At 54.1% G+C, this 13,196-nt stretch overlaps 2 protein-coding genes across 9 annotated transcripts; one reads left to right on the top strand and one right to left on the bottom strand.

Moving 5' to 3' along the window:
• Positions 1-3,933: 3,933 nt before the first annotated feature.
• Positions 3,934-7,756, bottom strand: CDIPT (CDP-diacylglycerol--inositol 3-phosphatidyltransferase). Of its 2 annotated transcripts, none has more exons than XM_078440449.2 (6): positions 7,436-7,756; positions 7,207-7,256; positions 6,339-6,492; positions 5,794-5,875; positions 5,146-5,227; positions 3,934-5,000 (listed from the first exon to the last, which is right to left on the bottom strand). In XM_078440449.2, exons 3-6 carry the CDS (start codon positions 6,473-6,475, stop codon positions 4,855-4,857), a joined length of 447 nt encoding a protein of 148 aa, XP_078296575.1. In that variant the 5' UTR covers positions 6,476-6,492; positions 7,207-7,256; positions 7,436-7,756; the 3' UTR covers positions 3,934-4,854. The 2 variants fall into 2 exon arrangements, with proteins under 2 accessions (XP_078296575.1, XP_060504926.1); XM_060648943.3 differs by having other exon boundaries at positions 7,207-7,341; positions 7,436-7,752.
• Positions 7,757-7,942: 186 nt separating this feature from the next.
• On the top strand, positions 7,943-12,583 carry LOC132689310 (putative protein T-ENOL). Of its 7 annotated transcripts, none has more exons than XM_060648947.3 (6): positions 8,396-8,451; positions 8,879-8,975; positions 9,274-9,421; positions 9,688-9,718; positions 9,909-9,966; positions 12,386-12,583. In XM_060648947.3, exons 2-6 carry the CDS (start codon positions 8,883-8,885, stop codon positions 12,419-12,421), a joined length of 366 nt encoding a protein of 121 aa, XP_060504930.1. In that variant the 5' UTR covers positions 8,396-8,451; positions 8,879-8,882; the 3' UTR covers positions 12,422-12,583. The 7 variants fall into 7 exon arrangements, 3 of the variants coding, with proteins under 3 accessions (XP_060504930.1, XP_060504929.1, XP_060504928.1); XM_060648946.3 differs by lacking the exon at positions 8,396-8,451 and adding an exon at positions 8,458-8,629; XM_060648945.3 differs by lacking the exon at positions 8,396-8,451 and adding an exon at positions 8,458-8,584.
• Positions 12,584-13,196: the final 613 nt, after the last annotated feature.

The following is a 13,196-nucleotide window of genomic DNA, read 5'->3' on the forward strand; positions in this document are numbered from 1 at the left end:
TCTCTCTCTCTCTCAAAAATAAATTAAAAAATAAATAAATAAATAAATAAATGTACGCAGGAAGACGGGCCCAGTACTGATTGTAGGGTGAGGGAGACCGGATATACCCCAATGACAGGAAAAGGGGCTTCACTGGAGATAATGTGGAGTTCACATTATCTGGCGTGAGCCGGATGTGAGCCGGATTCTAAGCCAGTCCCTTTGGTACTAAATTTACCCTTGAGAGTCCCTTAAATTGCCCATAAAATACAGAACACTGTGACCTCTGATGAAGTTCAACACAACCTGTTTTCCTCCAGCAGTCGAGCAATTGGCTTTTCTTTGCTTGAATACCGATAAAGTAATTGACTTAAGGACCCTTTGAGTAAGAAAGATCTGTGTCTGGGCGCCTGGGTGGCTCAGCTGGTTGTCTGGATGTCAGTTCTGGTCATGATCCCAGAGTCATGGGATTGAGCCCAGCACTGGGCTTTGCACTGAGCATGGAGCCTGCTTTAGATTTTCTCGCTCCCTCTGCCCCTTTCCCCCCTCTCTCTAAGTTTATTTTATTTATTTATTTTTTTTTTTTTTAAGGACATGGTTTTTTATTTTTTTTTCAATATATGAAATTTATTGTCAAATTGGTTTCCTCTAAAAGTTTAAAAAGAAAAATGGAGCACCTGGGGTGGCTCATTTGGTTAAGCTCCCTCCCAACTTCAGGTCATGATGTTGTGGTCTGTGGGTTCAAGCCCACAAGCTTCAGAGCCTGGAGCCTGCTTTGGATTCTGTGTCTCCCCCTCTGCCCCTTCCCCTGCTCGCCCTCAGTCTTTCTCTGTCTCTCAAAAATAAATGCTAAAAAAAAATTTTTTTTTTAATTTAAAAAGAAAAATCTGCATCTTTAAACAGTGAAATCACACTCAGCGTGGTAAGATGTTTACCCAGTCTATTTTCTCTTCCTCCTAAGCCCACAACTAATCTCTATTTCCCAACCTCCCTTGCATAGAGATGTGGCTGCATGACTGAGTTGTAGCCAATGGAAAGTGAAGGGAAATAGACGTGCCAATTCCCTGGCTTCCCATAAAAGCCATCCTCAGACAATCCTCCAGGCCCACCTCCCCCGCCTAGCTAACGCGAGGGTGGAATGTTCTTGGAAGTCCTGTGTTGAAAATGGCGGCTTCCCTGAGTCTCAGCTTCAGGAGAGCTGCTTCCCAGTCGGGAGCTCCTGATGAGGGCTTAAAAGGAGTCAGAAATCAACTTCTGTTGTGATTGAGCCACTGTGCGTCTTGAGGTTGTTATAGCGGTGCGGCTTACCGGAGGGAAGAACAGATTCACGGTGCCCGGGCCGTGCCCTCCCGGAGGCTTGAGCCCGTTGAGTGGAGTGGGCAAATGGAATGTCTTGCATGGTGGTTATTCGTTTATTCTGAAAGCATATACTTGAAATCCAGAAAGTTCTTACTGCACATATGATGTCTTAGTCCATTCGGGCTGCAAGATACCACAGACTGGGGGGCTTATAAACCACAGTCATGCATTTCTCACAGTTCTGGAGGCTGGAAGTCCAAGATCGAGGCACCACCGGCACGGTCAAGTTCTGGTGAGAATTCTCTTCCTGCTTCTTCCTGCCGGCACCTTTCACTTTGTCCTCACTTGGTGGAAGGGGCAAGAGAGCTCTCTGGGGCCTCTTTTGTGAGATCCCTAATCCCATTCATGAAGGCTCAAGACCTTATCACCTCCTAAGGGCCCCGTCTCCAAACGCCATCGCGTCGAGCATTAGGTTTCAACATGAATTTTAGGAGCATACAAACAGCCATGGTAACATATGGCTCCACCACGTTCCTTAAAAATTTTTTTTCTTAATGTTTTTATTTATTTTTGAGACAGAGAGAGACAGAGCATGAGCAGGGGAGGGGCAGAGAGAGAGGGAGACACAGAATCTGAAGCAGGCTCCAGGCTCCAAGCTGTCAGCACAGAGCCCAATGCGGGGCTCGAACTCACAGACTGCAAGATCATGACCTGAGCCGAATTTGGATGCTCAACCGACTGAGCCACCCAGGCGCTCCTCCACCACGTTCCTTAGATCAAATTCAGCCTAGACTTTCCCCGCTGGCCTCCTCCAGGCCACTCTGCTGGGCTCAGTCCAGCCACTGGACATGGGACCAAAGGCACAGGCTGACCTCCAGGCCCTACCAGGGGAGGGGACTCACGAGTCTTTGATGCTGGGGCCTCAGGGGTGTATTCTTCTGAGTGGAGACACTCACACTCCCCTGCCCACCTCTCCCTCTTTTTTAGGCCATGGTTTGCTGGGTTTATGTAAGTTAGAGACTCCTGGTGTCGCTGTAAATGGTTAGGGTCGAAGAGCCAAGGAGGCAGGGCCGGCGGTGGAGGGAGCCATCTTGAGTGCTGAAAGGATGCGTCCCTCTGGAGGGGACAGCTGGTTCACGAGGGATGAAGGACAGTGGGCAGACAGATGGGAATCTGGGAGCAGGCCAGGCAGGGGGACCCCTGAAGCATTGGAATGGCAGCTGAGTAACGTATACTAGCTTCAAGTATAAATCTGTCCCTGCCTAGACAAGTGCCCTCCAAAAGAGGGCACAGGCGATTTGCCACAGCCTCATTTGTTTTGGTGGCAGGACCTGGTGAAACAAATAATGGAATTCTGTGCCACCATTAAGCAGGCTGCCGACGTGGACGGCTGCGGGCGGTAAACGTTAAGGGTGCAGGCTCTGGAGCCAGGCCAAGCAAGATGGACGCCTCTGAGGGCCTCGACCTACTCCCTGGAAAATGGGCACAATAAAAGGCTTGTCGTGCTGTCTAGTACACAGGACAGCGTAGGCGTGGGGCGAAGTGAGGGAACAGACGCACACAAAAAGCACCTGGCACGAGGGTGGCTTGGGACAGTGGAACAGCACACCCGCAGGATGAGGTTTACGATATGGGGATGTGTGCGTGCAGACGTGGAGAATTTACCGAGACAGACATCTGAGCTCTGAGTAGCCCTGGTCACCTCTGGGGAGGAGAGGGGGCTTAAGGAGGCAGACTTGGTCACGATTTAGTATCTTTGCCGCGCGAATATTTTACCTATTATTTGGAAAGATTTCCTCGGTGGCTCCATGTGGCCCTCAGGACAAAACCCAAACGCCCTACGGGACTCCTCGGGCTGCCCCGCTGGCTTGAGGGCATCTCTTACCCGCCCCCCAGCCCCCAGCCCCCAGCCCCCAGCCCCCAGCGCTGAGTGTTCCAGGCACATCGATCTGTTTCCATTTCCCTTTCTGCAACTGCTCAGTGTGCTCTCTGGCCTCTCCAGGCTCCCAAAGTCTCAGCTGCGAATCCACCCTCTCTGATACATTAACCCTTCCCACCCCAATCTCTGGCAGCGGTCTAGACACCCACACGCTTCAGCCACACCTAAGCGCTCCGGGACTTCTGGACTTCCTTCTCCTGTCCCCTCCTCCAAGCACCACCAGACCACCCCCCCCCCCCGCCGCTCACATGCTCGCCTGTGACCTCCAAGAGGGCTGACCTAATCCCCTGGGCCTAGCACAGGCGTTGAGGCTCTATACCCATCTGCTAAATTTCAGCTCTCCGGGACACGAAGGCCTCCTGGCCAAGCTATTATAAGGATGAAATGAGTGGCATCCGCAACCCCCCAGCACAGGATCTGGCATATGGTAGGCTCAATATAGCCTTAAAAAGCAAGCTGGTGCCAGACAGCAGAGAAAGCTCAAATGGCAGGGGTAGGTAGCTATTAGGGACAGATGCCCAGAACAATGTCTACTACAGCAGGTGCCCAGAACTGTTTACGAAGGAACAGTGATTCTCAACATTATGGGGAAGAATCGGTCCCCTGCAGTGTATTAAACTTGCGGACCTCTGGGCCCATCCCTAGAGATTCCAACTCCAAAGGTCTGGCACAAGGTCCGAGCAGCTGAATTTTAAACCAACTCTCGAGAAACCAACTGATCTGTTCGTGAATATTTATTAAGTGGCTATGATATGCCAGGTTCAGGTTAATCTTCATTGTGGGGACAGAGGAAGAACAAGAAAAGTCTGTGCCCTCAGGGAGTTTACATTCTGGTGGGGATAGAAAATATGAGGTATACAAATAAATGGAGACAGCCAGTGACGAGGTCATCAAGAAACTAGGCAGAGACAGGGTACGAGCTTGGGTGGCAGGGAGGGCCTCTGTCTGAGGTCACTGTGGAACGACAGGACAGAGCCAGACAGTAAGCAACTAGGGGAAAGCATCCAGATGAATCTTCTTTTTCCCCAAGCTCCCCTCAACCCAGGCCTTGGTCCAACTGTATCTCAAAGGAAACCAAATCCTGGAGGGTGACGTCCCCCTCCCCCTTTATTACAGAGGTTTTCAGAGCTGGGATAGACCAGACACAGGAGGCTGGGATGGGAAAGGATCTACTCGGCTCCTTCTCTCTTGGCCGTGGGACCGCAGGCTTCCTCTGGCCAGGGGCACAGGCCTGACTCCCTGCCTGTCGAGAAACCTGGCCCCTACCCCATCTCCCTCATTCAGGTGTCTCTGAAGCCTCAGGCCAAGCCAGACCCCAGAGCTGAGCCAGCAGGTGCGACAATGCCCGGCTCTCAGACAGGTCTCTTGGTGCCCTAGGAGCACTGCCCGTATGGGCGGGGCCTCCTGAGCATCCTTCCTGATTTGAAGTCCAGGTCCTGGGGAATCCTACTGGTGGGACTGGTCCTCAGGATTTCAGAGAACATGGCATCACCAAAGAGGCCGACGCCCTTCCCAGCAGGCCGGACAACACATTAGGAAGACGTGAGCCTGGGACCTCGCGGGAGTGAGAGGGGGAGCCGCGTGGCACAGCGAGACTCCCAGGGCAGGTGGGCAGCCAGGGGCTGGAGGTTCCGGGGTCACTTCTTCCTGGCACGGTCCGCGGCATCCAGGGCAGCCATGTTGCGGGCGGCTGTGATCAGGTGGACGACACTGATGAGAGACTTGAGCACCGCGATAGGGGCGGTGACCCAGAGGCCCACTCGGAAAAGACCCACAGAGCCAACTGCAGAAGGGAGCACGGGGGGGATACAAAGAAAATGGGAGGCAGGTGAGGGAGAGGCCTGGGAGCTGGCGGCCTTCAGGCCTTCGTCACCCCGGGGCAGGCCAGGCCCCCCTCCCACGCTCCTGCCCAGCCCCTCGCCTCCTACCTAAAGGTCCCTCGGAGAAATTGAACAGGTAGAGGAGACAGTAGAAGAGCTCGTTTCCAGCACACAGGGTAAACAGAGCGGGCTGCACAAACAGCAGATCGGCTGCTTCAGCAAGGGTAGTGCCACCCCTCCCCCTGCGAAGGGAGGGGGGACCAGAACCCTCTGCGGATGGGTAGCCGCCGGGAAGAACCAGACCCGGGAAATGGGTGTGCAGGGTGGGGCAAGGGTGAGAGGAAAGAGCAATCTCAGCTCTCTCTTTATTGCTTCTCTCTTGAAACATCCTTTCAGACACGACCTCCGCTTCCAGAAAAAAGCCCACACTTGACAGCCTAAGACTCCTTGCGCACTGGCTCCACAGGCCAATCTGGCTTCGCTCTCTCTCCTTCCCTCCCGGGGAAGGTTCCCCCTCTCTGGATGCACCTGCCCCTCTCTGGGTGCACCGGGCCTCCAGCCCACCTGCTGCCTGCACAAGTCCTCCTCACCAATCCTGCCCTCCCCTTCGTGCCTCAGCTTACAGGCCTCCCCTGCCCCCTCCGGAGAAAACTCTGGGTTGGTTCCTCCCTCCCGACCCCTAAGGTAGGACTAGGGCTGGGCCCCCGCAGGAGCTGAGGGAGCTGGGGGAATAAGGGAGGGGCAGGAAATGCTCACCCTGGAGGTGTAGTAGATGCGAAGCACGGGATTTCCAGACAGGTCGATCATCTTGTGACTCTCACTGCCTCGGACCACAGAACTTGGGGAGAAAGCAAGGGGAATCCATGAGCACTCCTGACCACTAACGCCCATCTAATCCTCCTATCCACCCTCACGACGTAGGTGCTGGGATCGTCCCTGCCCTACAGAGGAAGTGGGGCACAGCTGAGGACCACAGTCTTGCCTGAAGCCACACAATTACCTCGTTGGTAATTACCTAGCAGAGTCAGGATTCGAAGGCTGTTTCAAAAGCCCCCAGCTGTTATCTATTTGGAATTCTGGGACCATCCAGTCTGAAGAGTTTTAGGGATTGCTTAATTCAACTGTGAACAGGACCAAGAGCTGACCGACAGAGGATTTGCCCAGGGTCCTTCAACAAAGGAGAGCTGAAAGGGAGACCTCCCAGGAAGCCGGAAGCCGTCCCAAACACCCTCCCAGACAGCCTCCCCCCCTCCCCACTCTAGTTTCTTCTTCAGCTGGTCGGCACCCCCAGAATCACAGACCTGTGGAGGTGCAGCCAGTGGCTGGCCACATCCAAGCTCATGCTGAGCTGGAAGAGAAGGGTGGCCCGTGGGTACAGCAGGGCCAGGTTGACCAGCAGACACATGGTGGAGCAGCGGTCCGTCAGCATGTCCAGCATGGCCCCAAACCGGGTCCCTGAAAAACGGGGGCTATTAGGTGGGAAGGGGCCATCAGGGGCAGGGACCAGGTTTGCTGTGTCTTTCTGATGCAGAGTCTAAAAGAAGCCTGAAAATGTCACCACCTACTTGCCTGGGGAGGAAAACAGGCTGCTGCTATCTGTGCGGTGTGAGGTCAATGGACAAGGGTCACCATGCAGGAAATGCAGAGACACAGGAGCGAGTAGCAGGGCCTGAGAAGGCTAGGTCTACAGCTCATCAATCCCAGAATCAATGGTCCGGGACTCAAGACAAGCAGACTTAAAGTCTTAGGGAAAGTCTTGCTGGTGGGTTTGGAGAACAGAATAAAAAAAATCAACCCTCCAGAAACCATCCGTCTTCCTTCTCCATTCTCCCTCTAAACATGCCTTCTGGAACCCCTATTCCTTGTGCCTGGCACACAGGAGACCCCCCAGCAAACACCTGTCGAGTGGATTTTTATTCAGAGAGACCTTCAGCACTGCCACTGCCACCTCGTCTTGCTTACCCCACACCCTATCAGTGAGTTCTTCTTCAGAGCCCGCTAAAATCCCTTCGGTTACAAAACCAGGCCATTCTGTTCTGCCTTCTAGAGATGGGAATGACGGAGCCCTCTGGTTCCGAGTACCCGCCCGCCCTAAGGTCTCAGGAAGCAGGAAAAGGGGACCGAGGGTTGTCGGGCCCCAAGGCTGGTTGGGAGGAAGGTGTCAGTCACCTTGATTAAGGGCTCGAGCAGCGTGTCCATCGAAAGCGTCCAGAAGTCCGCTGAGCAAGTAGAAGGAGGAGGCCGTGAGGGGGCAACAGGGCATGAAGTAGAAAGAAACGATGGCAAAGACAATCCGGGCATAACCTTGGGATGGACGGGGGCAGAGAGGGTGGAATCAGAAACCCCGCCCGAGGCCCCTCACCCTCCCGTTCGGCCCGGAGCCGCGGGCAGCACTCACCGATGAGGTTAGGCACAAACAGGAAGATATTTTCGCCTGGCATCGCGGCGACCCCCTTGCAGCCCCGGGCCCGATCTGGAGGTGGCAACTGAGTCCCAGCCCCGCCGCGCGGCCTCCCCCTCCGGCCCGGCGCACCGGCAGCGCCAAGAGCGCGCAGCTCCCCGCTGTCCCCGCCCGGCCCCAGGTGTTAGAGCTCGCAGCCCGCCGGAGCACCGGCCGGCCCAGATGTGCGTCGGGCGCCGGGGCGCGCACACGCCGCCCTCCCCGGGGGGGCAGGCCCTCGCGCCTCCAGCGGCCGCCCTCGCCACCCCAGCTGAGCCCCACCGGGCAAAATTGGAAGAAAAAAGAAAAAAGAAATAAAAAGCTTAAAAATGGCTGCGGCCCCTTTAAGACCTGCCCGCTTCCTCTTCCCTTTCCTCCCTCCGCCCCTTTCCATCGGCGCGTACCAAAACGCAGAGGGAGGAGGGGGCAAGGAACCCATGACGCCGAGGAGGGAACCGAGAAGGAGAGGTCAAAAGAAAAGGAGGCCCAGAGGAACTGCTTCCACTCTTCCCTCTCCGGAGGGTATAGCTTCCTGGAGACGAAGACACGGAGAAAATATTCCGCCCTCCTAGACCTACGCGTCCCTGAGATACAAGGTTATTTAGTACAGCCCACATGGTTTCTTCCCCGCCCCTGTCTCGCCCTTGCTCTCGCAGGCTCCAGGGAGCGAGAGAATGGCTAGAGAGGTTGGAAGGCGGCCGAGGGCGGGGTTGTTTCTTGCGTGCCCCTAGTGGTAGGAGGACTGGGTCCCAGGCACTACCTGTGATCTTCCAAAGTTTTTCAGACTTCTGGTGCTGGGCCCAGCATCCCCAAGGAGGGACCCAGAAGGAGGTGGAGTGGAGACCAGAGGAGCGAACGCGACATGCTGGGAAAATGCTCCCCGTCCCCGGCCCCCGCCTTTGGTTCTAGAATCCCTAATATCCTGGCAACCGGGCTGCAGAACGTCCGCAGACACCAAGGGTTTTATAGCGACGGTAGCCGCACCACCCCGGTCCCCCCCTCTTTCCAACCTTCCTCCCCAGTGCCTACTCCCCGTCCCCTGAGACCTAAATAGGAGCTCCTTAGCCCTCTCCGTTTACCTCTTCCCGAGACTTCAACTCCTGCCAGGTCTGGGCCGGCAAGCCAGCTGCCTTGATTTGGGAAGGGACTTAGGTGGGAGGAAGGAGAGTGTCCCTGGGAGAAGTGGGGGTGGGGAGAGGATTGTTGTGAGCGTCCCTATTCCACTCCCTCCCCCCAGGAAGATTTAAGGCAAGGATTTCCCCCACCCAGGGAGAGAACTGAGACAGCAGGATGGTTCACCTAAAGGCCTTATTTAAATCTGGCCCCGAGGAATGGTGGTGGGATGGGTCTGGGGGAAGTGGGCTGGTTTCTCAGCCTAACACAGGCTCCACCTGTTCCCAGGAGGATGGCGTCCACACCTACCAGGAATGAGGAGGAAAAGGGCAGCAGGATGTCCCAAGCTGCAACCTCCTTGGGTGGAGGTCCAGTGAGCATGGGGGTGAGATGGAGTGGAGAGCTCCTAGGCCAGGGGTTAGAGTCTCCAGCCTTGAGAGGCTAGCTTCAACCCTGAGCCCATAGCCCCCAGCACTAGGCCCTCAGGTCCTCAAAGAAACTCCCCCCCCCCCCCAAAAAAAAACAACGCCCCCCTACTTCCAGGGCCGCCTTTGTCAAATCTCAAGACTCAGCCCTCCAGTACCAGACTCCTTAGACCCAGAGCCCCAGCCTGGGAGCCCCCAGACCCAGGACTCCCATGTGGGGACTCCTAGGCTGAGTCTCTCTGATTTCCCCTTTTGCAGGTTTCATTATCCCGTTCTGAGGAATTCCTGACCCAGATCAGCACAGAACTTACTGATGAGGCCTTGTTTACCGCTGGCTACGGCACGAACCCTGTGCCCACCAAGGAAAAACAGACCCAAGACCGAGGGACTCAGATATCCAAACACGGTGACCCCACCTCCAGGACCACTGTGTCCAGAGACCCCACCATACCCCTAGTTCCAATCCCTGACCCCTCCCAACCACAGCTGAGCTCTCCAGCAATCTCACGTCTCACAGCCCTCCCTGGGACTGCTTAGTGCTTCCCCCGCACAACTCACCCAGTACCCACTCCCCACTGCTGGCCAGGAATCACCTCAGCCCCTTCCTCTCTAGCCACATCTCTTTCTGGCTAGAGGGGTAGGAAATTCTCTGACTGGGGCTTCTACTTCTAGTGTTCTTCAAGACCCGAGGCACCGACACCCGGTGAGTAAATCTTCAATGGAGATGCCCTTTGTCCTGGGAAAAGGATAAGGAGCCTGGAGGGGAGAGAGGGAGGGTTTGACAACATCCTAGCGGGGCAGGGGGATTTTTAAACCGGGAAGTCCGATTCTCTTCTGGTCTGATCCTCAAATTCAGACTTCTCAGCCCTCCCCTTTCCGTCCGCCATCTCTAGTTCTGACAGAAACCGTACCCGCACCAAGACCCACCTCCTGCCATCCCCTCGTGACAAGGTTTGTACCGAGTCCATGAATGACAACGCCATTCAGTATTAACCGAACGTGTGGAGTTCACAGGCTATGCGAGTCCCCGTTTCAGGAGGTTGGGACCCAGAAACGAACGATACGGTCTCTGCCCCTGAAGAGCTCACGGTGTCGTGTGGGACCGGTCAAGTAGATGGTCAGTTACAGCATAATATGTATAAGAGCCCTGTAATAGAAGTGGAAACAGTGAGAAGAGCCCTTATCCCAGCTGCAGTTGGAACAGCAAGGAAAGGAATCATGGGACTTCCTGGAGGGGGTGACACCGAAAGAAAGAATCTTCTAGGAAAAAAAAAAAAATGGATTGGTCAGTGTATTCCAAGTGGTAGGGCTTGCTTGGGCGAAGACACAAAGGCGAGTCTCACTAGATGCTTAGGGCAGGGGAGAGGGTGGGACCAGAGGCAGTTTAACCGCGGGAGGACTCAGGCAGGGTAGCCAGGGACTACTCAGAGACCTTATGTGTGCTTATTAAGATCAGAAGTCACTGAAGAGATTTGAGCAAGAGAGGCTGCAATTTTAGATCAGTCACTCTGGTGGTCAGTGGGGAGAACGACCTGGAAAGGGAAGACCGGAGGTGGAGGCCAGTTAGGAATTGTGCCAAGAGACTGAGTCGGTGATGATTAGGGCTCGAATTGTCACAGTGATAGTGTCGATGAGAAGAGGAGCAGATATGAGAAATAAAGACCAGGAAGACTGAGTTTGGTAATTGATTAGAAATGATAGGGGAACAAATAAAAGAGGGAATCAGATGACCCCTCCCTCCCCCCAGGTTTCTGACTTAGGTAACAAGTCTGATGACCTCATGCTTCTGCTCCAAACTCCACACTAGTTCCCCGTTTCAGAGTAAAAGCCATAGCCCATCATAGCTTATAAGGCCCTACATGATCTCTCTCCTTCCCCTTGTTTGCCCCTGTTCCAGTCATGCCAGCCTTCTCACTCTTCTTGGAGTATGGCAGCCATGCTCCCGCCTTTGGACAGATCCCACTCCGTGTGGAAACGTAGTGTAGATAGTGGGAAATACGGCTTCAAAACTCACTGGAGACATCTGGGCTGGCGACAGAAATTGGATTTCGGAGGGAGTTGGCAGTTGAAGGATGTGTGGTTGCCCCCAGAGGTGGGGGTTATGCAGAGTAAGAAAAAAGAGGACCCTGAGGGCAGAGCCCTGAAGAGTGTCTCCATGTAAGGAGTTGGTGGAGGAGGAGACGGGGGTCATGAAAAGGAACTGACAGCAAATATTTATTGAGTGTCTTGTTCGTGCCCGGTCCACCAGGTCTGAGGGATAGTCATTTCTCCAGGGCTCCTGCTTCAAATGTTCATGACCAAGACCAGAAGCACAAGAGAGCTGAGAACAATCCACTGTTCTTATCCTCAGGGAGCTGGCTTCCTAGTGCCTTTGGGACACTTGAGGTCTCCCAATTGGGCTTTGGTGTTAGAAGCAGCTTGAAGTAGCAGAAAAACCCTGGGTTAATCTGGTGTCAACCTAATAGTTAGCTTAGATAGGAAGCAAGTTGCTTTCTTCCTCCCCATGTGTCAAATGGGAGGCTTGGACAAGATGCTCTGTAAGGGCCCTACCTGCCCGTACAGTGGTTTCCTGCTTCTTCCCCAATGGCACTTGATTGAGAATTTCATCCTGAGCCAATACCCTCTCATCCCCCTGGGCAGCACCCCATGGTCCCAACGGATTTTTTCCTTCCTCAAGAAAGAACGTGGAAGCCTACAGACCTTTGAATTGCCCCTTGAAATATAGGTCATTGTAGGTGATCGAAATGTTGAGTGGGGGGATGGGTGAGTGGATGGAGAGGGTAGGCAAATGGATGAATGGATAAATGGCTAGGTAAATTCACTGAATGTTCATTGGACACTTTCTATGTGCCAGCAGTGCCATAGGGGCTGGAGGCTAGAAGTGAGCAAGATAGAGTCCCTGCTTTTGAGAAGTTTAAATGGGGGTGGAGTGATTAGGTGGAAGAGAGGTGAGTGAGTGGATGGATGAATGAGGGATAGGTGGATGGGCAGACAGATGAGCAGAAAGATTGGTGAAGAATGATGGGTTGATATGTGGATAAATACGTGGATGGATGGATGGATGGTGGGTGGGTGGGTGGGTGGATGGATGGATGGATGGTGGATGGATGGATGGATGGATGGTGGGTGGGTGGATGGATGGATGGTGGGTGGGTGGATGGATGGATGAGTGGGTAAATAGGGAATAGTGGATGCATAAATAGGTGAGTGGGGTATATGGGTTAGATGGATAGGTGAAGGATAGAAGGATAAGAAGACATGAGCCTTGGGTCCAAAGAATCAGAAGGATTCTTAACATCTGAAGGATGACCCCAACCCTCTTCGGTGCTGCTCTTGGCCTCTCAAGTCCTCCCCTGTTCTGTCCTTCTAGAACGTGCATCAGAGCTCCTCTTTCACGAGTCATTAACACTTCACTTTGCTGGGACTTCTGGTCATGAGCAACATACCCCTGGAAGCTTGCTAGGTGTTCAGGAACCATCACACACCTCTCCCCCTCAACTGGCAAGAACATCACCAGAAATCAAAGGCTTTAATAAAAAGACAGAGGTCCTTCCCTCCTCCCAACCCAGGTCATGCTCTGGAGTGACTTCTCTGGGGTGGGGATATGAGAGGGTGGCCCTGTCTCCCCCCCTGCCTTCCTTCCTTCCCTCCTTCCTTCCTTTGTCTCCTCCCCCCTCCTCCTGCTCCTTTTTTTGTTTTGCCAGATGTGTGGGCATATTGGTGGACAGGAATATTCCATATTATTGGAATGGCTTTAATATAGGCAGTTAACAAACTGTTATCAGTCAACCTGTTGGCAGAGATGAGTTCATGGATCCAAACCCGGCCTCCTAGCCAAACTCCAACAGCTTAAGGTCAAGGCCTCCGGCATCTGAGAAGATACACCCTTGCTTCTGGCATCTGAGGAGCTTCTCTGCCACTAATGGCAGTGCTGAGGCCTCCCCTCCAAGCTCTGGGGCCTCATGCCTGGGGGAACAGGTCACACCCATTATAGCCAGCTTTGTAGAGTTTGCATTTAAATCTGAGGGGGGGGGGGTGTTGGGGTGCACCTGGGTGGCTCAGTTGGTTCCGCATCTGACTCTTGGTTTCAGCTCAGGTCATGGTCTCACGGTTTCATGAGATCGAGCCCTATGTCAGGCTCTGCACTGCCACCGTGGAGTCTGCTTGAGATTCTCTCTCTC

Source organism: Panthera onca, chromosome E3 (genome assembly GCF_046562875.1).
Source record: "Panthera onca isolate mPanOnc1 chromosome E3, mPanOnc1 haplotype 2, whole genome shotgun sequence".
NCBI lineage: Eukaryota > Metazoa > Chordata > Mammalia > Carnivora > Felidae > Panthera > Panthera onca.